The 27682-nt window shown below is 41.7% G+C and overlaps 1 protein-coding gene across 1 annotated transcript in view; it reads right to left on the bottom strand.

The window, feature by feature from the left end:
* Positions 1-8369: 8369 nt before the first annotated feature.
* Positions 8370-27682, bottom strand: part of KCNK9 (potassium two pore domain channel subfamily K member 9) — an 87356-nt gene continuing 68043 nt past the window's right edge. Inside the window, exon 2 of the mRNA XM_033011804.2 lies at positions 8370-9306. Coding sequence (XP_032867695.2) covers positions 8465-9306 — 842 coding nt within the window. The 3' untranslated portion in view covers positions 8370-8464. The remainder of the gene's footprint in view (positions 9307-27682) is intronic.

Raw genomic sequence — 27682 nt, 5'->3', positions numbered from 1 at the left:
CTTCAGCTAATCTAATTAAATACTGTTAACAGATTAATTAGCCTCTTAACAATAATTATGATTATGGAGTTGCATATCCATGCTATAGGGAGAGACAGCAATAATGAATTAATGTTATTTCTCTAAAGGTCAGTTTTGATTATGTTTTGGCATGTATAAACTGTCCAAACACACGTCAATAAAAAGCAACTTGTTTGCTATATTGTGACCTCTGGAATCCAGCTGGAGAAGCTTAGCATTTCCCACATATTTCTGTGGCACAGGTGTGGGGAGATGTTATCAAGGAAGGGCAAGGATACTACAATCCAGGTCTTTCTGAGCCACAGTACAGACTTGCTGCAGGCAATAGGAAGGATGCTGTAACTGATATCTTCCAAGGAATAGTAGGGGGAAGATGCTCAAGAAGCCACAAGCTTCCTGCTTGACACCAAAATCAGTAATGTGCTCTCTCCAATGACAATCCACTCCACAATGAACCAGCCACGGTCCACCCTTCCTACACCTCCTGCTACTCCTGCCTGGGAAGATGCTGGCAGATGACCAGCAAATAGCCTGAACCCAGAAGACCCATGGCTCTTCTTTAATTTGAAGCTGTGCCACATACCTTACCAATCACATATAGACAATGAGTCAAAACACTGTCTCTTTGCCTGCTCATGTCATTTGTGCTGTTCTTTCTCCTGATGGCCTTCTCCCAAACAAACACGCTCCCAAATTCTGCTCACAGGCTAATTCAATGCATCCCAGCCAGGGAAGAAGTGGATCTTATTTGTGCAGGTTTATGCACTTTGCATTTCCTATTTGATTCCTTGCATATTGTTTTAAATCAATCTGTAGGTTTCCTTTGTCAGTAGTTAATTAGAGTGGAACATTTCCTTCCCCAGGGTGCAATTCTGTAGCATAATGCTTTTCATTAATAGATATGGGGGGAAAGTACAGAATGTGGTGATCTTGGGTCTGAACATCCGTCTACGAAATGGCAAGCTAATGAGTTAATGTCTGGATACGAAAGCGGGGAGGGCATATGGAAAAAGCTGGAGGGCCACTGTCTGTGAAATGGATCTCTCTTCTATCCTCAAGTATCAAGCTCTGGATACAGCAATTACTGCAAGCTGTTCCACAGACAAGATAAACAATGAATCAAAGCTGGGCTACTGGTATCAGAACTCATGCATGAGGAAGATGTATTATAGAGCATAGTTTCAATTATTATATTTTCTAGCTTCACTTGTGAATTAGCCAGCTATGATAAATGTTATCATGCTGTTGTTTGCTCTGCATTTCTCAAAGTGAACTAAAAGACAACACAGCCTGGAACTGTGAATATTAATAGCCAATAAAACAACAGCATGACTATTTCCTTTTTCCCTCCCCACCCTCCCCCCTGCCCCCCCCCCCCCCCCCCCCCCCCCCCAATCCATTGTGGGTATTAATGTATGGCAACACTCCTTAAATTGTCAGAAAGCAAGGTGAGGGAGGGTTCTGGGATATTTATTAATTACAATATTCTCAGAAGGAGAGACAAATGAAGGCTGAAAGCTCCAGGGATAGTATTTCCAACCTAAAATTAGCAAGCAGCTTTGGATGACTGGATACCATAAAGCAAAATACAGTTGCATAAATTATACAGGTTGACACTTGTCTTTAGGTCTTTCTGCTCTCCATTAGGTTTAGGAAAGTTTGTTCATGGTAATCAGTACTTGGAAACACTGACATAGTATCTAGCAGTAAATAGAAAAAGGCTCACATTTCACTTTTAGTAAAGGAGTATAAATCAGGACCCACTGTGTTGCACCCAAACAGGTTACCACATTGGAAATTTGCATGAGAAAAAAATAGCCTTACAGCGTTTTGATTTCTCTGCAGCTTACCAATTCACAGCAATATAAACCCACCAGCATCATAAAACAGTCCAGCAAGAGCCAGCTCAGCAGCTATAACTTCCACCTAAGTTTTGTGCAAACCCAACCATCATGTATTTCTCATGTCTGTTTTCCAGCGCACACAAGGAGAAACTTTGTGGAGCTCCGAATGTAACAGGGACATAAATGCTGAGAGCTCCTCAATTTGAAGCTTTATGTTGGCCTTTTCCCCAAAAGGAATACTGATGTGTACACGTACATGACTTGGAAATTTGTACAAAGGACACTACAGTTTGACTGAGCATCGGTCAGGGGCTTTGGAGAAGCCTCTTTGGGAAAAAGGAAAAAATAGTAATGATCATCAAACAAATTCTAATGAAATTAAAGACTTAGGGGCAGTCTGAACAAGTTCATCTTAGTAAAGTGTCCATTGGCTTCAGAGGAAGGTCCTGCCACTCCTGGCTTTAGAGAAGGAAAGACTTTGCTTACATCCTACTGAGCCCTTGCACTTGGGAGCACCAGTAAAGGAAATAGCATCACTAACATATCACAGGGACCAGCACTGCTCAGGATGGGCTAGCTGAATAAAATCCTGGTTTCAATGAAGCCAGCAGCAAAACCCTGACTGGAGAATCAGGAACTCAATGAATCTCCTTGTCAGCAGTAATCAGTGAAACACTGTGGTGTAGACCTTGACTGACCAGAGCACAGTCAGTGTCCCAGACTGATTCTACCCAGATCAAAGCACAGCAGTCCTCAGTATCACCTCATAGCAGTTTCAGCTGGAAATGACACAACTACTCCTGCTGTTGAGAACAATTTATTTCTTTCCAACTTTCTTTTTGCCCTCCTACTACTTTTTTTGAGTGAAAGTTCCTTTGCCATGTTCATTACCTATTTCTTAAATAATTGAAAACTGCATTTTGGCAAAGGGTGCCATCAGTTTTCATGGTTTTAATTCAGCCTCTGAGCTCAGATTAACTAGCATAGGAGTCCCAGAGCACCTTCCATTTGTAACTGGTTCCCCTGTGTCCAATGTCATTATTCCATTTGTTTCAATTTTGGTGTATCATTATGATAGCTAATCCTTTTCATACACTTTATCTTGCTGAAGTTCCCAAAAATAAAGTTTGATATTGAAGTTAGATGACAAGCAGGCTGGTCAGAAAGGCAGTATTTCTTTTGTAGTTTTGTGAGTGTTATGCATTTCTAGTTGATGAAAGTAGTGGTGGTGTGATTTTCATTGTAATTTGTGCAATAGTCCAGTCAATAATAGTATCTTGTTGAAATATGCATTAAAAAGTCCATAACATTAGTGTAATGGACACACTCCAACACATCTCTGGTCTGGCTTCCTCATAAAGATTTTAAATGTCTGTCTTAATTAGATCTAATATTCACAGGAATATTACATAAAGCTAAATGAGGACATAAACTTCAGCTGAAAGCTACTTCCACCCAAGCCCCTGCCCTCTGGACTGCACACACCAAATCGTTCTGAAACATGCTCTTTCTCCATCTTGGTTTCTTTTTTAAGCTTTTAGCAGCAAATGATGCTTTTTTTCTATATCAAAAGCTTTCAAATCTGTCATAGAAAACAAGGAATTACCTTGCTCAGGTTTGATTCACAATAATCTTGATTACTAAACTGGCATTTCTTCAGTCAAAGCCCTAGGAAACTAATAAGACGGCCTACAATAAGGTAGATTAACTTAGTCGCTTCCCTCTTTTCTCTTTTTTTATAATGTTGGTGATTTTTTCTTAATGAGCTGTTATAGAGGAGTCCAAACAGAAGCCTATTGATGAAGGTCACTGTACATCTTCTCCATTCATTAACAACCAAGAAACTATTTTGGACCCTTTAAATAACATCCAAACATCCCTTATAGACCTGTCCCAGTACAGGAATATCTGTAAAGCATGTATATGTACAAAGTTCTGGCAAAGCAGCCCCAGTTAGATCAGTCAGGATCTTCCTTATACAGTAATGAAGACCAAGCGGAGACTTATGCCTGCATTGTTCTATTAAGTTTCCTCTTTCGTTTCCATATCACAGCATGCTCAGTCAAAGCTATTTTGGTGCTTCACTGATGAAACTGATTTTTCCCTTTGATGATAATATGAAATATGATAGGATAATAGGGTTGTTATATAATCAAAGTCGACAGCAGGGAGCTAAATTTGTGTTGTTTTGATGAAGAGCACATTAGTGTGACATAAATAGACTAATCTGATTTATTATTATTATTTCTAATGCTTAATAATAGAGAAGGGTAGGAAAATGAGACTCTGGGGAATAAGGGTGCATCACAAAGTGATAGCAGGCATCTGTGTCCTACGGAAACACGGATTAGGTATTTTGGATATTAGGATGTCTTGTCATAAGCAGCACCACTACTACCTGCTTCTAGCTCAATCTCAAAAGAGCAAGTAGAGAGCAAGAGAGGTTGTTCTGGAAGAAATAGTCGTAAGTGGATATGCTGATTTTGGCTGGGATGGAGTTAATTTTCTTCATAGTAGCTAGTATGGGGCTATGGTTTGCATTTGTGCTGAAAACAGTGTTGATAACACAGCGATGTTTTAGTTACCGCTGAGCAGTGCTTACACAGAGCCAAGGCTTTTTCTGCTTCTCACACCACCCCACCAGTGAGTGGGCTGGGGGTGCACAAGAAGTTGGGAGGGGACACAGCTGGGACAGCTGACCCCAACTGACCAAAGAGATATTCCATGACATCATGCTCAGTAATAAAAGCCGGGGAAAGAAGAAGGAAAGGGAGACGTTCAGAGTCATGCTGTTTGTATTCCCATGTCACCGTTACATTTGATGAAGCCTAGCTTTCCTGATGATGGCTGAGCACCTGCCTGCAAAGGGAAGTGGTGAATGAATTCCTTGTTTTGCTTGGCTTGTGTGCAAAGCTTCTGCTTTACTTATTAAACTGTCTTTATCTCAACCCACGAGTTTTCTCACTTTTACTCTTCTGATTCTCTCCCACATCCCACCCAGGGAGGAGTGAGCAAGTGGCTGTGTGGTGCTTAGTTTCCAGCTGGGTTTAAACCACAACAGTGGAATAAAACTAATAATGTACCAGATAAAATATTCTGTGAAAAGCATTGCTGTAGGAAGAAAACTGGTATTCATGTAAGACAATAAGGAGTCAGAGATAGAGCAGACAAAAATCAGCTCACCTTTCACGGACTGATTTTTCATGTGTAACTGAAAATCAGGGATTAACCTTGGACAAAAGCTTCCTTTTCACGATACTATATATTCCAGTTCCAGACAGCCCGAGTCACTATTCACACATCAGTTAAGAAGAGGTATTTTGAGCATATTTTTGCCTGGTGTACTGATGTGTACACATGAGAGTTCTTGTATTTGTGGCTGCTCAAAAAGCAAAGTCCTGCAAGAGCTCATGCAAACGTCTAAATGTGTGCAGGCTTGCAAAGGAAATGTCTTGCCACTTTAAAATCTCATGTGTAACAAAAATATAGATTTGACAGAATTGTGAGTTCTTCAGGCAGAAAATAAAAACAAACAAACATATTTTAGAATCATAAGGAATGCAGATACATATTAGCAAAACTCTTTCCCACATACACGCTCATTAGAACTTTTAGACTTAAAAGTGCTACTGTGGACATCTACTCTGGCTCCTTCATATCAACATACATAGATTTCTTCAACCACATCTATAAACTTCATCTAAGCTAAATCAGAGCTTTTATAAAGCCATTGAGTTTTAATGAAAAGACTCTAAGTGGCAGATAACCCATGACGTGCCAAGGTAAGTTGCTCCCCTGGTTAAATACCCCCTCTACTAAAATTTACTCTTCATTTATGGTTACAGAGGGGAGATTGAGTAACAAATCAGCTAGAGTATGTAGCAGCTTTGAACTTCTGGAGTTCGACATAGGACATTTAAAGATTATTTTTATATGCAGCAAAAATAGATTTTTCCTCTTTTCTTAAAGGAAAAAAAATAAGGAAAAAGCTAATCAATACTTGATATGATGTAATTGTTTTTCACAAAACTGTTTAATTTTTTTCTTAAAAGTCCTGTTACAAAAGTTCTTCTTTGCTAGTCAGAGAGAATTTCACTCAAGTTCTGCAAAATCTCAAAATTTTCTTGCTTTTCTCCAGTGTCAGATACACCCACCAGTCATACATGATACAGATGTGTATATTCCAGGCATTCTTTTTCTTATTTCCTTAGGAGGAAAAATCCCCTATATTTATTTGCACTTCTGGGATACCACCAGCAAAGACTACAAAACTGAATTTTGACAGCACTGTGACCCCTATGGGCCATGCTCACAGAAATCAGTTTCTAGGTGGCCATCAATGAGGTGGTTTAACACATCCTGAAACTAGTTTTCTAGGTATGCTTCCTTCAGTATTTCTGCCATCAGCATTTGCCTTAGGATATGGTACCAGCAGCACAGCATTACCGCACCCAGCATGCTCTCCTAGTGTGTTGAACGATGTTATCCCTACACGTTAGGCAGAAAAAGTCCATCCTCATCCATCCTCATTAAGAATCCTGTTATTTCTTCATTAATCTTAATGGAGGTTTTCATGCCGCAGCAATATATAATCCCAAAGGAAGCTGCATAGGGGAGCCGAAGTCATGGATACTTGCTTTTCATTTACTTGTTGAAACACAGATATGAAAATTAGGAGAACATGAGTGTATTTTATATATCTAATAATTTAAAGCCAGTGAGAAGAGAACAGGGGAGGAATGTCATTCCTTATTTCTCCCTATTAATGTTCTTTATAAATGCCTATTTGAAAGGATATCAACATCCATCAGCACACAGAGCTCAGAGATGGGACTTGTACAAAACCACACCATCTAGTTTTAAGGAAAAAAAGAGGATTATTGCTTTTACACTGAGAACACAAAGTGGTAGAATCAGCAGTAGGCTATTAGTGCCAAAAAAAGGATGGGGTTTATATGGTGAATTAACACAGAAATCGATTTAAAAGTTAGGATTAAATCAGAGACAAAGGTGCAGGTTTATAAACCTCCCGGTCCTACGCCTGTCAAATCAAAGAAAAATCTGCCAAAGCACTAAATCCTATGTAATCATTGCAAATTCCTATTGTCTTAATATGAGCTGGATTAGGCCTCTAATTCAGTTCTGTAAAGTCTGTTTGGTCCAAATGAACAACCAAGCAATGGACAATCTCCAAGGAACAATTATACAACATGGTCTCAACATCCTCCACTACAACTTGCCAATGCAATCACTCCCAATGTTACCCTCCAAACACTGGAGTAAAACTGCTTTTGCCCATTACTGCTAAATGCATTTTGCCTTTCTGCCTAGCAAAAAAGCAATATCACATCTAATCTCACAAGTTCCCAGTGAGCCAAACACAAGATACTGTCCCTTGAATTCTTCCTGAGACCAACAAAGGCTTTCCATTATTTACAAATCAAAAGCATGTAGAGACAATCATCTTTATTTTTTATTTAAAACAAGGAATGCCCTGTCACTATTATATAAGAAAAAATATACATCCACCTATTTATACCCATCCTAATCCAAGCATTCCAAAAAATATAATTCCTATTCATGCAGGTAATTGCTGCACGAAATAATAATAATAATAATAATAATAATAATAATAATAATAATAATAATAATAATAATAATAATAATAATAATAATAATAATAATAATTTTATAAATAAAATAAAATTAACAAAAGACACTCTTTAGTTCCAACAATTCTCCCAATTTCTCTTAAAAATTCCACTTGCCAATTGTTGGAACAGTTGAAAACGATAAAAGTAAATATAGCTAAATCAATAGGATTATTTGCTTTTGATTATTAATTCCATTGCTAGTTTTTCTTGTGTTTTTATTATGCATACCAGTTTTACAAAGTGCATGCTTTATTTTATTTTTTTTTAAATTTTGAACTGGCAAGCTAAAATGATCCATCTTTTCCTGCCTTTTTTTAATGTTAATACAATCTAAAATCTAGCATTAAAAAATTTACCATGATACACCTGGTATATTGACTGCTTATGGCGCATGCTTGTCTTGGCAAAAGAAAAAAAAAAAAAACAAATTGGCTCCCCTCCCACCCTCCCCATTCCTTTTGGAAGCAATTTAAAAGTTAAAAGCAGGCTGGAACACAATTGCTTCAAGGGAAAAAAAATAATACCTGATGCTTTAATTTTTGTCACATGGCACTAGTTGTGGAATTGCACGCACACACACACGCACACACACACAACACACACACAAGCACACACGCAGTCTGCAACCTGCTCGTGAGGAAAATAGTTTATTAGGTCAGGAGTGCCAGTGGCACATGAAGGCTCCCAGCTGTGTGTGCAACTTTGGATTTGGTACCCACTTCATGTCACCTTGAATCCTCTGACATCCACCGAGGGGGTAATGTAAGGCATACTTTGCTGGAACAGTAATAATCCATGCTTCATGCTCAAGAGCTGAGTCTCAGAGGAGGACTGGCTTTCTCTACTCCCTTTGGCCTCTCTCCGTCTCACTCAAGGAACAAAAAAAACCCAAAACAACAGAGAAGAACTGGGGAAAACAAGGAAAGCAAAAGAAGACAAATCCCTTTAAATGGACTTTCGCCTTTTCATCAGCCTGTGGTTATCTGTAAAGCTGTGCAACCCAGGTGAGATGGAGCTGACAGGAGATGGGAAAAGGCTGTTTTTTAATGTGCTTGGAGAGATCTCCTCTATCTTGTAAGAGATGGAGTGAAAGTACTGGGGATTCAGCTTTGAGCTGAAGGAATTTTGGTGGGACACCACCCGGCTGGTGTACTCGTGGGACCTGTAACACATGCAGGAACAAACTGACTGAAGGTCTGTTACTTCGGCCTTGTAGCGTGGCCGACCATGCTGGGAGTCCTCTTGGATGTGAATAATCATGCTGTTGCGGTTCCCTGCCAGGGACGCCCGTTCCTCAGCATCCCGCCTCTCATCCTCGCTGTTCATGGTTAAGAACCTGAGAACAACCAGATTTAGAAATGCCCCAATGACTGTCAACCCCACTAGAATGTACATAAAGCTAAAAGCCACGTAGAGAGGCTTCTTTTGAAGGGCCCCTTTGGTCTGCAGGGCCACATAGTCTCCAAACCCTATCGTAGTCAACGTTATAAAGCAGTAATAGTAAGCATGGAAAAAGCTCCATTCCTCGTACTGGGAAAAGGCTGCTGCTCCAATGCAGAGTGTTCCCATGCAGGAGAAGAAACCCACAGTGACCATGTTTTCCATGGAGACCTCGGTGCTCCTCATCCCACAGCACTTTTTGATGCGTTTCAAGAGGTACTTGACGAAGGTGTTCATGCGCTCGCCCAAGCTCTGGAACATGACGAGTGTCAGTGGGATCCCCAGGACTGCATAGAACATGCAAAAGGCCTTCCCCGCATCCGTCCCTGGAGCAGCATGTCCATAACCTGGGAGGGGGAGTGAAAAGACAGGACAGTCAGCAAGGCAGGTGATGACCACAGCTCCCCCTTCATGCAAGCCACATGAACCGAAGAGACTCAGATGCCGCAGCCAGATCCAAAGCTATAGGAACAACAGAGTCAGTCTTCCTATCTTCTCACCCACATCCTGTATCCAAAGCAAATGAGACACAGAACAACAAAGTTGTACGTGCAGGAGTGGGAAAGATGAAAGAATGGGCAATCCATCCTACCTCAAACAACTGTGATGTCTCCTAAACAAGATTATATCACATTAATTCACTAAAGAATTTTCACGTCCATCCTGTATCACATGCAATAGTGGAAACTTTGGAAATAGGTTGACTTGTCCACAGTATTTTTGAGAGGAGTTGGTGTTACCAAGTTTCAAAACCAGAGTACATTAATGGCATCCAAATTCTGTGCTTGCTGGTGTCATGGAGTTAAAAACATCCACAGACCCACCAACCAAAGAAATTCCTTGACAAACTCTTCCGTACTGAACTAACCTTTCTCCTGGACACCCTATGAAAGCCACTCACCACTAGAACACTGTAGGACTTTAGGGGTTTCACGCCTGCTCTATCTTTAATTATTGAAGAATAAACAACTTACTAGCTTGTTTTATAGTTTTGCAGCTTTTACAGCTAGTCCGGCAAAGGCAGTTTTGTCAGGATTGTAAACTAATCCAGGACAGAGGATGTAGCACATTTCACACCATAGTTTACAGACAGTAAAATCATGACTAAACTTTTTTTCTAAATCAAACCATACGTGTGTGGGGGGGGCATCTGTTTTGAAATTATAATTTTACTTTTTCACATCACACTGCTTTAAAAATATATATTTCTTAAGCTACGTTTCTAAGTGACAGTAGCAAAGTCTCTAAAATGAGATAGATTGGATTCACCTGGCCATGGTGTGCATTGACCATGTAGGTGCCACTATCTAGACTCCCCTTAAAGTCAATGAATATGCACTTCCCAAGTGCAGTTTATCTCATCTACACCTAAGTGTCTAAAACAGGTCAATGAGTTATTCTCAGGAGACACATATTTCTCTGCAGTAATGATAGAAATCTTGGGATAGAACTCAGTTCAAGATTAATACCTAAATTTTGGTACCTACATGTGTGCTAGGTGTCCATGCTGCCATTACAGTCCACAAAGATTTAATGAAAAACAGCCAGTAGTGAGCTATTTAACTGACAATCCCAAGTCTACCTAACGGTGAGATGAAATGACAGTACTGACTGTTCCATTAACTGTGTTCATTAGGTCCCCACTAGACTGATCAGACATCTGTTGACTTAAGATGTCAGAATTTAGACACCTACTGCACAGGTAGACTACTACATGCAAACAGCTGAATGCAGGCATCTTAATCAAGAGTAGAGCTCCACCTTCAGTGACTAGCTCCAGTGTAGGTGCCTGCATTGTAGACACTAAGGGTTTAAATCAGCTTTACAGAAATAGGCATCTATCATGATTTGAGACCCCTGAGATATCAGGATATCCATAGAGGGCTAGCAGATGAAACACAGGGCATACAGCAGACCCACCCTCTCACAGATCAGAAGCTGGAGGCCAGACAGCACCTGAGATACTACTGAAGCAGGACCATTCCCCTTGCACTGCCTCAGCCCTGCCCATCACCTTTAGACTCAGATCATGGACCTGATGCTCTGAATTTGACCTAATCCTTACTTTGAAACTGTTGACACTGCCCACCTCCTCAATCTCTCTGCTGTGTAAAAAAGTACTTCAGAATTTCAAAAAGATCTTGTTTCAGCTAGTGTCCCTTAGATCTAGTATTAAAGTTCTAGATCTACCCTGTTTTTACCTAAAGCTAAACTCAGCCTTATCTCTGCTCTCAGTTTTCTCCTGTCTGAACTGGAGCCACAGCCTTTTTAGCTTATATAGCAGAAATCACATTCCCTTAATCATTTCAATGTCCTCCTCTTGACCTTCTCCAGCTCTTCCACATCATTTTGGAGGTGCAGAAACTCTTCATAGCCCTAAGGATGTGGGTACACTATGGTGTTGGCAGTTTTGCTAGAAAAAAATATGAACACGAGGCAACCTTCAAAATGAAAAGGAACAGTGGACAAGTGAAATAAAATGAGAAAACCAGCAAGAATGCCCTCCAAAAAGAAACAGGTATTTCTGTAGCTCAGTTGCTTGTTGTTGGCAGATGGATGGGATGTGAAAAACAGTTTACAACAAAAGCACATAATTCAAAATAAGAAGTTCTCTTCAGGTTACAAAAAAATAGAGATTCACCTGTTGTATTGGGCCAAGTAGCCTGTTCATCATAAAAAGCAGTTTCAAAATTACCTGGAAAGGGATGTGTCTTTAGTAGATTGATGCTGGGTTTGTTCCACCTGACTGTCCCTCAATAAAGGCTATAATTGCCTCTCATTACTAAGATCAGCTTTTGAACTACAGGGGTGTTAATTAAACCAGGGATATCTTCCCATTTTATAGCTTTAGTTACAGCTGATAAAGAGAAGGAAAGCTTCAGAAAATGTGATTTTCCAGATGGTTGCAGAGATGGCAGTTGGTGGAAACAGCTTTCACTTTGGGTTCTAAAGAAAATGATTATGGTGAAAAAAGATTTCTTTTGATATCGCTATATCCCTCTCACTAAAGATATCCACAGAGACAGTTTAGGGAGATTATAAAACATTAATATTATATACTTACACACTATCTCACAATTGAATATCTAAGATTTGTCACAGACTTTGTAATTACCTTGGGACTTGCAGCTCTCCCATAAGATAGGAATATATCCATATCCCTGTTCTACAGATAGTAAAGCACAGACATCAGCAGGCTATAACTTCTCTCCAATCCACACAGGTAGACAGAATATCCAGAAATTCTGATTTCTGTTCTGCCCCATGTCATATTCACTTTCCACAATATCAGATGAATGCCTTTTACGGTATTTTCACCATGAAGCTGGGGTAAAGAAAGGACTTTATTCAAGAAGCTGGAATAAGAATTTACAAATAGATTCGTGTACAGGGGATCAGAATCACATATTTCTCCAGTACAACAAAGGTTTAAAGAACAGACACCTTAGTCATTTCCTTCAACACTCTGAAATGAGGGGTTTCAAAATACACCAAAGAAAGACTTAACTCTCCATTACTTTAGCATTACAAAATCTATCCAGCAATAGACAGGGCAATGCATGAAAAGTAAACAGTACATGTTCTCTGAAATTCAGTAAATCTCAAATTCAAAACAAAGCACTATCTTCTTAACAGCAGAGACTGGCTCTGGGCAAAATGAGAAGGTCAGTAATTGCTAGAGGAAGAGGGGCACAGAGGGTCATTAATGCCAGAAAATAGCCCTCCACAGTGCACAGAATCAGTCTCCAAGCAGTTGGGTTTTACTTATGTCAAGCAAAGTCAGAAGCAGAAGCAAGTGCCTTGGTAGAAGATTTCAGATCCCAAAATTCAGCCTAACGTCCTCTACATGAATGTCACTGCCCTTTACCAGAGTATAAAAAGTTGACTCCATGTGAACCATAAGAAACACAAGGCTTAAAGAGAAAGAGAAATAGAAAAGTTAAACATGACACCGGTATTTCTCACTCTTCTGTAGTGAAGAAGAAAGAAGACCTTAAAAACCCTAAAATTAGGTATAGTAAATGCATCCCTTAAAAAGTCATGGGGCTGAGATATCAATGAGAAAGGTATATATGGAGCTTTACATTGGACCACACCTAGGTAAATACTACCTGTAATATATATAATATTATACATATTATTATTATAGATAAAATTTTAATGATCAAAGACAGTCTAAATACCTTTCACCTTGACTGCAAGTGATGTCATTAGTACTCTCTCTCTCTTTTATAATTCGTCCCAGCTGTTTAGGCTTTCAAGACAAATCTCGTCTGGGTTGGCAACAAGAATAGTTTGGCATGAAGAAATGTCATGTCTCAGAGTGTTACTCCAATTCTGGACTGCAGAGCACCAATGCACTGCAAAAGCCATCTCCTCCCAGTTATGGAAGGGCTGGGCTACAGACATCAAGCAGAACTGAAGGAAGGTGTAGGCAAGGGAGGCAAAGGATCGGACCGTATGGGCTGACATCAAATGAGTATTCTGTTGACGTCTTTCCTGCCTTTGATTTTTCCAGGCCTTGTCCATTCTCCAATGGAAAACTCCCAAGACCACGTGTGTCTATATGTAATTCTAGAAAAAAAAGGATCACTGTTTTCTTCTTTGTCAGGGTGTAGCTCTGAAAGTCTGTGGAAAACCTACTCAGCTTCCTTCAAAGTTTATTTTTCTATGGTGCCTTTCAGATGAGACACAGAGAGAAACTTCTCATTACAATCTATGTGAGGTCCATTCAGGAGGACGACCCAAATAGCTTTCTCAGCAGATGGCTGAGGAAGAGTATAGGACTGGTATAACGGTGTGTGACATTTCCCCCAAGTGTTCATGTACCTAGATTCATCATTTGGAGCTCAGGGTTTTCCTAAGCCAGAGAGTTTCACTGGTTTTAGTAACACACAGTGGATTTCCCCTCCATGTGCTCGGGCATTGTCCCTTGAATGCATATCAACTTTTACCACCTGCAACACCCTGTGGCAACAAGGTCCATAGATCAACCATGTGTTCTTTAAAAAAATTCACCATCACTTCTTTATTTTGAACTTCTCTCCCATTACTATCACCTGATGTCCCCACCTCCTCTGTGGAAGAGTCTGGGAACAATCATTCCCTACTCCCCTTCTTTGTGTCACTCATGGTTTTATAGACATTTTATCAACAAAAATGCCATGCCTGCACTGAGGCCCTAAGCAAGTATCTCAGGCACCGTGTAGCCTCATGTGGTCAGTCCAGCTTGCTTAGATCTACATCAGTGATCTTTGCACCACGGTCAGCTGCAGGGTATAGACAGGCCCATGAAGTCTCTTGAATAACAGTTTGCTTCTGGACAAAAAGGGCCTCAGTAAAGATTTTCAAGCTATTGCAGTGATGCAGACTTCCTAGAATAAGTAAATCTGTAACAAAATAAAACTTTATGGGAAAAAAATCCTGAATACTTTCAGTGTGTTACATCTACTTATTGATCACCTCCAAGACTGAAAGATGATGTCGACTCTAGCAAATTAAACCAGGACAAGATTCTACAACCAACCCATGATTATCCGCACTGTTATATCATTAGCATAGTTCCCAACATGACTTCACCCTGGACCAACCAGCACTGTCCTAGTCAACGTCCATGCCTGGTCCACCCATGGAGGTTAATGCTGGCCAGGGACCACTGCAGCTGAGCGCCACTTTGGGCCAGTACATGTGTTTAGCGGTTACCAGCATTCTCCATGCCATCTCTGCTGGCCTTCATGTTTATAAAACACAGGTCTTGCTCTACCTAGTAGCATAGATGGAGTCTGCATGGTGCATAGTAAAGGGTGGTTTTCTACACTGGGCTCTGCCAAAGATTGGGAGAGGTTTGTCTCTAGATGTGCATTGGTACCAGGCCAAATATGGTCAGTGTTAAAAAATGAAAATGAAATGTGGCAGTGGTAAGTTATTTATAGTTCCTGTTCAGGCCAGTGTGTAACTGCAGCGCAGCTAAGCCTCATTCACATTCACCATCAATGTACAACAGATTTTAGATGTCTTGAATCTTGAAGAAACACTCTGCGTTATTCATGAGGGATGCTTTATTTCTCTCAGGAATAGGCTTCTCCCCTCATTTATCTACAAATCATTCATCCCTGTGATGGACATTTGGGCCTGGTCATTGCCGGCAACAGCCTCTGGAAAGAAATGAACTACTCCATCCCCGTGACTCAAACCTTTCTTACTCATGCTGGCAGCTGCCCTGGCCATGAGATAATGAAAAGAGGATAACAGCACCTGTTACTCAGATGGGCAAGCATAATTCAGATTAAAACATCTTCCTGATGTCACACACTTCACTTCAGGAGTTCATCTACGTCAGAGAAACTGCCTCAAAGAACAGCCTGGCTCTCCGCTGGATTTGCTGCTCATGCTTTCAACAGGCAGAAGAAACAACATGGCCTTCATGGTGCAGATGAAAGAGTTTTCAGTAAGGATCAGGGAGATACTTCATCTAACTAGTAGTAACTCATTTACCAGGACAAAGGCTTTCTCTTAAAAGGAAATGCAGGGCACATCATGGATGCTGCTGTACCTGGATGAAAGCTGCCATGTAGCTACACCAGCCTCCCGGCACACAAGAACCTCTGACTGCTCCTTTTTCTCTCTCTCTCTCATGTTTGGGCTCTCCTCAAATCCTGCTGCCTCCCTTCCCAAACACCTCCAAGACCCCCCTTTTTCTTTCATTCCCTTGTTATCTGATCTCACTGCAGCACATCAACTGAATAATCTCTTTCACTTTGCACAGCTTCCCCTTCCATCCTCAAAGACATCCTCCCCTTCCATATGCAAATGATAGTCTCTAATATCAGGTCAAAGCATGGCACACAGCTCCCTACAGGAACACACAGCAATATGGGCTGATATCATCCCGTGTTGTGAAGACATGGGTATTGTGTGAGAGAAGAAGGATGTACCAACCCTCAGGTACAACTTCAAATCCGAAATCCCTCGACAAGGTCAACACAGCTTCTCACTCCAGCTCACCCCTTCTGTTATGTCCTTACTGCTTCCATGTCCTGACTGCAGGGGTAAGGCCATGCCACCTAGGAAATTACACTCATCACTGCATTGTATCAAGACCCTCAGAAGACCTCCTATTCTAGTCAGGACACAGGGATGCAGCAGGCTTCCCTCACGTTATTTTCCCACCACAAGCACAGATGTCTATTCTTGATCTTGGAACCAAACTTTCAAGACGTTTAGGGAAAACATCTTCAAAAGCAGCTCTGACCAGATATGCACAGGCGGTGTCCAGCAAGGAAATGAGGAGGAGAAGAAATGTCTTCTCTCTGTGATCCACTGACTGGTGAAGGAGCAGCCAAAGCCAGCCTTCTTGCAGGCACGAGGCCAGCCCTGACCCATGCACATCTTGAGCCAGGACAGACAAGTGCCTTGGCCTTGGAAGTTACCCCTGTCACATACAATTTCTATAAGCTCACCAAGCACACTGAATCTGCTGCCTGTCAACAAATGCTGTGCATGATAGCCCAGAAGGAGACCTAAAGGACTCATCCAAAATGACTGACAAGACTGATAACTACTGCAGAGTCAGCACAATGCCAGCTTCTGTGCCACTCATCCCTCCACCACGTTTCCTCACTCCCTCCATTAGCCTGGTCTGCAGCCATCACATATTACCTCCTGCCTTATGAAACCTCCCACTCTGGAGCATATACTGATAGCAATCTTTTCCCATAGCTTCTCTTCCAGCCATACCAAGCTGCAGTAAGTATCATCATGGTGAAGGCTTTCAATTGCCCAAACTGCCTGTTGGTAAAAATTCCCACCCCTGACCATTAGCAGACATTGCTAAACCATGTCCCATTGAAAGATAAAAGCATAAAGTACTACATCAAGTATGCTTGGGCAACTGATTAAGAACACAGCCCTGAAGTCTTACAGCCATGATGGAGCAATCTCTGAGGCCATCAGCTGCAACCACCTCTGGGTAGTCCCTCTTGTGAGTGTAGCTTGTGAAGACAGTATGTTTCTCACATTACCTTAAATTACAGTGATCCAAAGACAGCAATTTAGTGAAACACAGCCATGCACTGCCATGCTCATTTGTAATTCAGGGTAGGACTTAGGACTTCAGATTTGGCTTGTTTCATCTGGAGATCACATGCAATACAGTCAGGCATTCCCTGCAAGAAGTTGCCCCTCTTGAGGAGGCTTCCTTTGGATTCTTAAAAGATCAAGGCAAATAATGTGTCCCAGTCCCAGTAGGGTTCTCAGTAAGGTCACATCCATGGGACATGTTAGAGAAATGTGTTTCCAAGGTTCTCAGACTGCTTAGATTGGGCTTTCTTTCTCCTTCCCTACCTGGACTCCAGCACCAGCATGTGCAAGGGATGACCTCTCCTCTGTCCTGTTGGATGACTACCTGGAATGGTGAGGGACAAATCTATTCAATTCACTGGGGCGGAGTAGTCAGAAGTACTGTTTATTTAGTCACATGCCCGTCAGAAGCGTGTGCCCAGGCAGGTTCCACCATCCCCACAGCTGGAGACACCCGGGAGAGCTTCTTTCCTTCTCCTGGAAAATATCCTGTATTCTTCCAGAACTTAAACCCCAATGAGGCACTGCTCCCACATTTTGAGAGATATTGCTTCTGCCTAATGGGGAAGCACAGATTTGGTCACAACATTCAGCCCTTTCAGATACGCACTGGATTACTGCATGAAGGATACATTCACAAGTTTAAACCAAGCTATAAGAAACTTATTCTAATCAGTTCTGCTTTTGTTCTCATTTCTTGATAAGGATGAGCCACCTATATCTATATCTCTGCTCGTCTGTTTTTTCTCCCCAGTAGATTGAAGCTGCTCACCAACTCCCACCACTTAGAAGAAGCTCTAATGTGAACTTGATAGTAATCTGTTCTGCTGGGCCTGCCATCTGGCCAATGCAGAATACACAAAAAAAGGCCAAAAATTCATCACTCATAGTGCAGATTCAGCTGTAATGTGATTAGTTCTTTCTCTGGGCAGTTACGGGAAAAAAACGGGAGCTGGGGGTCCTGCAAGGTGGGGTGAGACATAGGGGCCTGGGAGAGAACTGCAGGAACAGTATGTCTCCGTCATCTTATAAGACAGCCTGTGATGGAATACCTATCAGCCTGCAAGGATGAGGATGCAGATCAGGGTTGAAGACAACTGGTGGATGTTTTGGAATTCACAGGAAGCCAGGCTTGACTACTGCTGCTGTTTAAGAAACTACTTGTTCCTAGAAAAAGACAAAACTTGAAAAATATTGCTTTAAAAAAAAAAAAAAATTGAGAGCGCGTGAACCTTCTAAATTTTTTTTCTCTGTGAAATTTATACTGTAAAGGGTTTAACTAAAAAACATCAGTAAATGAGGGAGAGTGGAAACTTTCAAATGACCACGTAAAACCACTGACAATCTTCTTGCTCATCTGTATGACACACAAGACCTGACCATCTCAAACCTCCTCTTGTTGAACTTAAACAGCCTCTACTTTTACTGCTTAGATAAGAGATGTCTGAGATCACTGTTAATTCTTTGAATAAGATGACAGAGCATCCAAGGTAACTGCCACCTGGGGTACCAACCCCCAGGAAATCAAGGATGCCAACATTTGCCAGTTGATTTTGTCCAGACATGCCAACATTATCTCTACTCACCTCTTCAACTTTCTCTGCCTCAGAAAAGAGGCTAGGAAAAGGGAAAAGGCTCCTCTCCAGCTCTGTGAGGAGACTAGCATTGAAAACAGTGATTTGGACCATGTTTCTGGTATACCATTTCCCAACTCCTCCTGAAATCAACAGCAACTCTGCTCTGGATTTCCAGCTAGGCAGTAGCTGACAGTTCCCTGGACTGCAGCTGAGCATGGTCACATTTCTGAAGAAATCAACAGCAGTACAAATCAGCAGCCAGGCACATCACCAGGAGAGAGTGTGTGCATCACAGGGATGCAGCAAGACAGATCAGCCAACAAGCTGGAGTCTTGTAATAGCAGGAAAAACAAACTTCCAAAGCCCAAGGACAAGCAGGTTGACTGTGACTCTTCGGGTTCATACATCTTAGGATCTTTCTGCTAAGAATTAATCAGGTTTTCTGAAGCCTACATGCCAGCAGCTCAGTGTAAAACATTTTCATCTGGACAGGAGTGTGTTTTCTATCTCTTTGGCACTGAGATACCTGACTGCACAAAGCCCTGTAGCCCATCTGAGCCAATGTTTTCCCATGTTCTCTATTTCTGACTGCCCCTGCATGCCTTTGCTCCCCTTCATCCTTTTCGTTTTGTTCTCTGAAACAGTCAGAGGATTGACCCGAGGCTCACATCACATCTAGTCCCAAGACAAATCATGCCTAGAACAAGTTCTCAGTCTGAAAAGAATCGTAGCAACCACTAGGAAAAGACTTATCAGGTCATGTTATCCATTCCCAGAGGCTGTCATATGATTGTTCCCTACAATATATTCTCCAGGGCTTTGTCCAGTTTTGTTTAAATGATTGAAATAACAGGGCTTCTACTCTCTCCCTTAGGAAATTATTCCCCTGTCTAGCAGATCCAGCTATTAGGAAGGTTTTTTTGACACACAGCCTGTATTTTTCTATGCTTCCTTTTATCACAGTGTTCTTTTATAGCCCTCAAAGCAACACACCCCATTTCTCTCCACCATTACTCACTCCTTTACACTTCTTGGAGATAGTCCCAGCTTCACCCCTTAGTCAACATTAGCTATAAACAGAGCTCTTTGAGGCAGAGTCCTGCAGCAAGGAAGACAATAGGTGTTTTACAACATATACCTAGATTCATTTTAAATGTCTCTTCAGAAGCAGCTCCTTACAAGCTCTTCAGAAACTTTCAGTATCTTTGCTAGAACTGTGCACAGACGTTATAGATGCAGGGCCATGGTAACAGGGTTATGAATTTCCTGGACTGCAAAATATCCTCTTTGAGTATGTAAGTCTGACTGGTCATCATTATAACATTATGTCTTCATTGTATAGCAAACTTTTCCTGAAGCTGTCATTTCTTTACATCCCAAAGGCTCCTTCTACTACAGGTATGTGATTGCAATAAGCATTATTTTCCCTCAATCCCCTCTATAAAGGGCCTTCTTGGGCAATTTCAGTGGTTTTCTGTAAGTGATTTTGATTATTGGCAATGATCTGAGACCCGTCCATGAGGGGGGGAAGATGAAGGACTCACCACCTGCAGAGTTGGCAGGATGATCCAAACAGCACTCTGAGGGATCTGGGGCTCACGTCTTAAGAAGAAGCCAAAAATGAGTGGGTTTCTTCTGTATTTACTTGCTGTGATGACAAAAAAGGGGCATGAGAAATTTCTGATTTCTCTTTGTTTGGAGAGTAAAAACACATCAAGTCTGAGCATTCGCAGGGTTAACAGTATTCTGTTCTCAGACCTGCTGAATGCTTGAGACAGCTCTCAGACACTGCCAGGGCTTGAGAAGCTGGATTTCAACAAAAACCCTGCTAAACAAACGTTACCAAAGGGCAGCATGAAGCAAAGTGGCTCAAATCATTAATGACATAGTAATCATGTCCTCCGAACCTGTGATGTCATTATCCACTGCAGTCCACAGATCTGTTTGCAAATCAGTGTGCTATCAAATACTGTCAGAGCTGGTCTGGCAAAATGCAGTACATCCAGTGAGAGATGCAGGGTAACATTTAGGGATGTGGTTCAGCTGTGTTTTCACTGAAGCAATTGCATTTTGCCTCTACAACTCTCCTCTCTATGCAACTAAGAAACTTAGAAGAGCACAGACAACGTGCCATGAGTTTGTTCCCCTGTCTGTTTTTATTTCATGCTGTATCTACTGCAGATTGTTCCCATGCAGAAGAAAAAAAGGATATTTTTGAATCTTTTAGAAAATACTAGTAGGCACATGGTGTTTTGAGGAGATTCTGCTTTCTGCTGCTTGAGAAACCAGGGATTTCTCCATCTACAAGGACAGCTAAAGGAACAGGTAGCAAGTCCTACTGTGCTCAGCTTCAGTCCCTGCTAAAAAAACATGCCAGGAAATCAATTAGGAGACACTACTTCTACTAATACAGATAAAGTGGTACAAGCTCCAATCCAGATAAAGTTATACGTTTACAAAAGTGCTTCCTCCAGGGTAGTCTCTATCTCAGCAGGTCAAGTGCGGAGGAACCACTAATTCCTCCTCACACTCAGAGCTGTGGTCAATGGCTCAATGTCCAAGTGGAGAGCAGTGATGAGTGGCATTCCTCAGGGGTCAGTGTTGGGACCAGTGCTCTTTAATGTCTTTGTTGGAGACATGAACAGTGGCATTGAGTGCACCCTCAGCAAGCTTGGCCACGACACCAAGCTGTGTAGTGTGGTTGACATGTTGGAGAGAAGGGATGCTATCCAGAGGGACCTTGACTGGCTTGAGAGGTGGTCCTGTGCAAACCTCATGAAGTTCAACAAGGCCAAGTGCAGGGACCTGCACATGGGCTGAGGCAATCTCAAGCACAAGTACAGGCTGGGAGATGAGTGTATTGAGAGCAGCACTGCAGAGAAAAACTTCGGGGTGTTGGTTGACGAGAAGCTCAACATGACCTGGCAACGCATGCTCACAGCCCAGAAATTCAACCATATCCTGGGCTGCATCAAGAGAAGCATGACCATCACATTGAGGGAGAAGATCCTCCTTCTCTACTCTTGTCTCATAAGACCCCACCTGCAGTACTGTGTTCAGCTCTGGGGCTCCCACTGTAAGAAGGACATGGACCTGCTGGATCAAGTCCAGAGGAGGGCCACAAAGATGATCAGAGGACTAGTGCACCTCTACTATGAAGACAGGCTGAGAATGTTGGAGTTGTTCAGCCTGGAAAAGAGAAGGATATGGAGAGTCCTTACAGTGGCCTTCCAGTACCTAAAGGGGGCTACATAGATTTCATCAAAGGGGAATATGTATTTAATTTATTTAAATAAATAAATAAATAAATAAATAAATAAATAGATAAATAAATAAATACATTTTATTCAATTGCTCTGGACTGAGTTTATTTTACCAATGCACAATTTTTTAAATTTTTGTTGCTCTTATTCCCAAAACAGGCTTATGCTTGAAAATACAAGCAAAAAGAGATTTTTAAATTTTCCTTTACAAATTTCAAGTGTGTTCTGTCAATTGTCTTTGAAAAATTGAAATAATTCAACCAAAACTTCAGTGAAGGAAGAAGTTCAATTCTGATTGAGACAGCACTTTTGGAAGTTGAAACCAAGAAAAATAATAGAAATATATTGCCCAACTCCACTGTCCTGTTTAGTTTTCCACTGAGCCAGTACTAACTTTGAGGTACATTTATCTTTGCACTTTGAAGACAGAAGAGCTGAGCTAAAATGCGAAGGTCAAAGTTTTGCAACATTGTTCAGGGCTGTCTATGGGAAGATTTGCTGGAATTGCAGTATCAGGGTAATTACACAGCTGGAACTAGACAGGTCTAACTCACTGGGTTGGCACTTTTAAATGAAGCCACCTCATCTTTTTTTCTGATAGAAACTTTTATCTCAAAGAAGCAAGCACACACCAGGAGCATAGAGACTATCAGCACCTTTCCTCATCATGATAAAACCAGAAGTGTTTCTCATGGGATGCTGTTTCAGCCAGAAGAAACTGTCCAAGATAAGTTAGGTGTTTTAGGAACTTGAGCCTAACAGATATTAAACTCAGAACTTGAGTTTGCATGCAGTGAAAATTTCCTTCCTAAAAAGATGGAGGTCCACCTCAGTTAGGGCTTTTGTGTCCACTAATTAAGCTGTAAGGCTGTCTCTAAAGTCACTGCTCTTATAGCTAAAAGTCTTCCTGTTTTCAATCCAAACTTGTTCATGGTCTGTTTCTTCTCATAAAATTAAAGTCCTTAGCTCAAACAGCAATCCTCCCAGTTTGGATTCCCTACTCTCATAGATTAATAAAGATCAGCCATACCTCACCAGCCTATTTTTTTTTCCCTAGGATGAATAAACCAGCCACTGCTTATTTGTTGCATTAAGCAGCTTCACTTTCATAGCATTTTGTACCTTTCCAGCTTGAATTCAATTTTCTTGTACATCAACACCCAAATTTAGATACAGACACACAGAAATTCAGTGCTCCATTTGTACAGATTTTGAATAGTATTTCATACAATTTTAGACAGATCTTGTATACAACACTGACACAAAACTTGAAATAAAGTACTGCATCTCAAACCTACCTGTCTTTGGTTTACAGTACTAAAAATCCATGGGATCCTATTTTGCCTCACACTGATGAAAATAGAGTAATCTTTCTTGGTGACTCTGCATTCACAGCACTGTAACTCAAGTACACATGAGTTCATGGCTTAACTAGAGACAAGTGTTTGAGCTAAACTCTATGTTAGCATTAAACAGATGGATGCTAAAAAGAAACTTTCCATATACTGCAAGCATCTCTCCAATAAATGACCCATGAAAAGCAGGATGAGGGTTATGTGTGCTACTGAGTCTTGAAGCTGACAGACATATCCCAATTAGTTATTCTAAAGGTAGCTCGGTTTGATCTCCTCAACACAGTTCCTGTTCCCAACAAATTCTTTTGCTGAGACCAATCTGAGATCTTTCACCTCCACCTTTTATTTCTTTATTGTTTACAGTCCTCTACCTTTCCCACATCAGCCTTGATAAGCACACCGAGAAGCAAGATTGCAGGAGGCAGTAGAGTGAGACACCATTTAATGCACCTGACTAGGCATAATCAGAGCAATCCATCACTTCAGTTTCCTGCTCCCAGCCAACAGGAATAGTCAAACTGAGCAGGAAGAAATGGGAAGCCACCTAACAAAACTTCACAACTCTACCCCTCATCATTGTTCCTTTTCTGGGTGGAAAACAATGTCCTACTATATTATTTTCATTTCATAACCAAGCGTTTCTTATTTTATTTCATTCCTGACCTCCTCCATACAAGGTGGCTCAGGAAATCAGTCTGACAAAATACTTCATGTGACATTTATGAGTAGTCATAACCATCATTTGCAGTTTTTATACCTGAGAACCCCTCACTGTGGTCCAAGACCCCACAATGGCAGGGGCTATACAAACGACGCAGAATAACATGAGATGGTCCCTGACTATTCATAATTCCCCCCTGACACTGCAAACTGCCATCTGCACTTTCCAGACAAGGATACCAGAGAGGGAGAGGGCCTAGTCATGAAGAATACAGATCAGACCAAGAGTCTGACACCCCCCAAAAAAGGCCATTTAATGAGGAAAATTATGAATCTGTTCAACAGGGAGGAAAATCCACTAGGATTATTTAAAGCAAAACCCTGACTAACATCCTCCAGAACCATTCCTGTAGGTATGTAAGTGTCAGTTTAGCTTCACTTTGAAGCTTTGAAACATATATAAATAAGGAGCAGCACTGCTGAGGGTCCACTAGAGTCCCTGTCTGAGACATAACAACTCTCCATCGCACTACCCCTTCCCATACGTACCCTGTACTTCCAGTGTGGCATTATCTCTCACTCTTTAGTTTGGGACTGGAGTTGCAGACACGTGCTCAAGTTTGGACTCTCAATAAGGATTTTAGCACAGTTTTGTGGAAGTCAAGTTTCCTCAAATGCAAGTTTCAGGGAATCCAGATATATAATCATGTGATGGGTTGACCTTGACTGGCTGCCAGGTGCCCACCAAGCCACCCTATTCCTCTACCCCACCTCAAGCTGAACAAGGCAAGAAAATAGGATTAAAAAACTTGCGGCTTAAAATAAGGACAGGGAGAATGCTCACCAGTTACCATCATGGGCAAAAAAGACTAAACTTGAGGAAGATTAATTTAATGTATTGTCAGTTAATAACAGAGTAGCATAGTGAGAAACAAAATAAAAACTAGAAACCGCTTTCCTCTACCCCTCCCATCCTCTCAGGCTCAACTTCACTCCTTCATTCCCAACGATTCTACCTTCTCCTGCCCTTCCATGTCGGTGCAGGGGGACTGGGAATGGCAGTTGTTGTCAATCCGTAATACTTCATCTCTGCCACTCCTTCCTCTTCACACTCCAGCATGGGATCACTCTCAAGGGATAGTCCTTCATGAACTGCTCCAACATGGGTCCTTCCCACAGGCTGCAGTTTTTCAAGAACTGCTCCAGTGTGAGTCCTTATCATGAGGTACAGTCTTTCAAGAACACACTGCTCCAGCATGGGTCTCCTGTGGGGACACAGGTCCTGCCAGAAAGCCTGTTCCTGCGTGGGCTCCTCCCTACAGGCTGCAGCTCCTGCCAGGAGCCTGATTCTGCATGGGGTCCTCCATGGGCTGCAGGGGAACAATCTGCCTCACCATGGTCTTCACTACAGGCTACAGGGGAATCTCTGCTCCAGTGCCAGGAGCACCTCCTTCCCCTCCTTCTTCACTGACCTCATCATCTGCAGAGTTGTTTTTTTCATGTATTCTCACTCCTCTCTTACAGATGCTGCCTGGCATTTTTTACCCTTTCTTAAATATATCACAGAGGTGCCACCAGCACTGCTGATGGGCTTAGCTTTGGCCAGTGGTGGGTCCATCTTAGAACCAGCTGGAGTTGGCTCTGTCCAACATGGGGGAAGATTCTGGTGTCTCCTCACAGAAGCCACTCCTGCAGTCCCTGGCTACCAAAACCTTGGTACATAAACCCAGTACAGATCAATAGCTTTTTTTTTTGTTTGCTTGCTTGCTTGCTTGTAAGTCTTGGAAGTAACAACTCCACTTCCAGACTTGCTATCTCATTTGCTGCTAGGTGTCATTTGCCTTGCAAAACCGTAAGCAGTTTGATGGAGCTGTTGTCACCAGCTTCAAGTGCTCACACTGAGGCTGAAGCTATTTCTGAGTCCTGAAGACCTCTTGACTTCCTGGCTGTGTAGCAGCAGCAGAATTATAAACCCAGCAATGTTTTATTTGTCTCTGCAGAGGACCGGCTCTCAGCTTGAAAGAACCTGTCCCAGGGAGAAGACTCCAGTAAGCATCAGCATATCTACTATGTAGTAACCAAGTTGCTTTTCTTACTAGGCAGTTAGGTGGTACATGGAATAAAGACAGAGAAGATGAAAATATCCTTCAGAATTAAAAAAAAAAAAAAAAGTCTTTGACTACACTGAAGCTCAGATAGACTCCTGTACTCTCTGGCCTATTTCTCCCATCAGTTGCTTTCTATTTCTTTTCCATACCCTCTCCCTTCTTGATGGCCATATCTATTCCACTTCTTCCCCTGCTCCACCTATATGTAATTCCCATGCCATTCTCGTGCCTTTACCCTATTTGTTTTCATTTGCTGTTACCCCCTTTTTTGGGGTCCTATTTCCCTCCTCTCTCTTGCCCACTTTCTTTTATTCCCATCTCCCCATTACTCATTCTTCTGTCTTGACTACGGCAAACACCTGCCTCCTTAGGCAATGCACAAGAGTTAAAAGAACTTCTTAGCCTATAACCATCCTATACAACAGTTGTTCTGTGACCATAATTGCCAACTATAAACCATCACCCTTATCTTTGCAGTCAAGATTAATTCTGGTGTGGTCCATTATAAAATTAGCCATCCTTGGCAAAGCTACTGGCCTTTAGTTTTCACAAGAGCACAATTAAATGGCATTTGCACAGGCAAGAGAGATTAAAGCTAACAGGAGACAGACATGAAGTTATTAGATTAGGAAGTAAAACAACTACTCCTTGGTTAGATCAAGCATTCAAACACATTATATAATGTTTCAGAGGTAATGCAGGCAAAATGAAACCTCTTTCAGGCACTTTTCCTCCTTCCCTTCCATGCCAGCAAGCCACAGGGGAGCACATGTAATAACAATAAATGAGGAAAGTCACTATCAGATCTCCAGACTTTGCGTTTGCACAGAGGGTAACTTGTGCCACACCAGCGAAAAGGTTAACTTAGTGGGGACTCCGGAGCATCCACACTGCCTGTGGTCTTTCCTAATTAAACACACACATGCACACATCATAATCAGAACTGCTCCCTCACCCCGGGGCTGGATCTTTGGCTCGTATAAGTCAGCAGAATGCCCCAGAGGAGGTACTTTGATTTATGTTGGCTAAAAATCCAGTCCCAGAGCCTCTGTGCATACAAGAGGATGTGTTAGCATAACTGGTGAGTATCTGGGCTTAAAGAAGCCCTATTCACCCACAGATTTTCATCATGCAGATAGGCATTTAGATATACATCAGTAGCAACTCAAGACTCACTTCTCAAAACCACCTTTTGATTAGTGATGGACAATGCTCCGGAATTGGTGTCCACAAGTTCCATCCTGCTGGGGTAATCTACCCCCACGCAGGGATACAGTCCAAAAGAAACAAAATCAAGCAAATTTGCTGAGCATGCCCTACTTTGTTATCACAGAGGTCCCTCAAATCACTGCATTTGGCATGATTTTGGAAGAAAGCTATAAAACACAGAACTGTTTCAACCCACCTTTTTTTTTTTTTTTTTTTTTTTTTCCACTACCTGCAGTGTGATTTGCTCACAAATATTAGAAACGTTAAACATTTGTCCAACTCTCTCTAAACACCTGTGCCATGTCAAAAGGTAAGCATCCATGCCACTATTAGGAAACCAAGGATCCTAATGCAGTTCTTTAGATGAAGGGAGGCCTGAGACACTGGCTTTAGGGTAAGATCTGAAGCCCCTTGGTGTCTATCAATGCCAAATGCCCTAGGCACTTAAATCATTACACAGTGATAACACATC

The sequence above is a fragment of the Tyto alba genome, unplaced genomic scaffold (genome assembly GCF_018691265.1).
Source record: "Tyto alba isolate M040663 unplaced genomic scaffold, T.alba_DEE_v4.0 Super-Scaffold_9, whole genome shotgun sequence".
In the NCBI taxonomy this organism is placed as follows: Eukaryota; Metazoa; Chordata; class Aves; order Strigiformes; family Tytonidae; genus Tyto; species Tyto alba.
The sequence above is the reverse complement of the archived record's forward strand: the minus strand, read 5'-3'. Positions and strand labels throughout refer to the sequence as shown.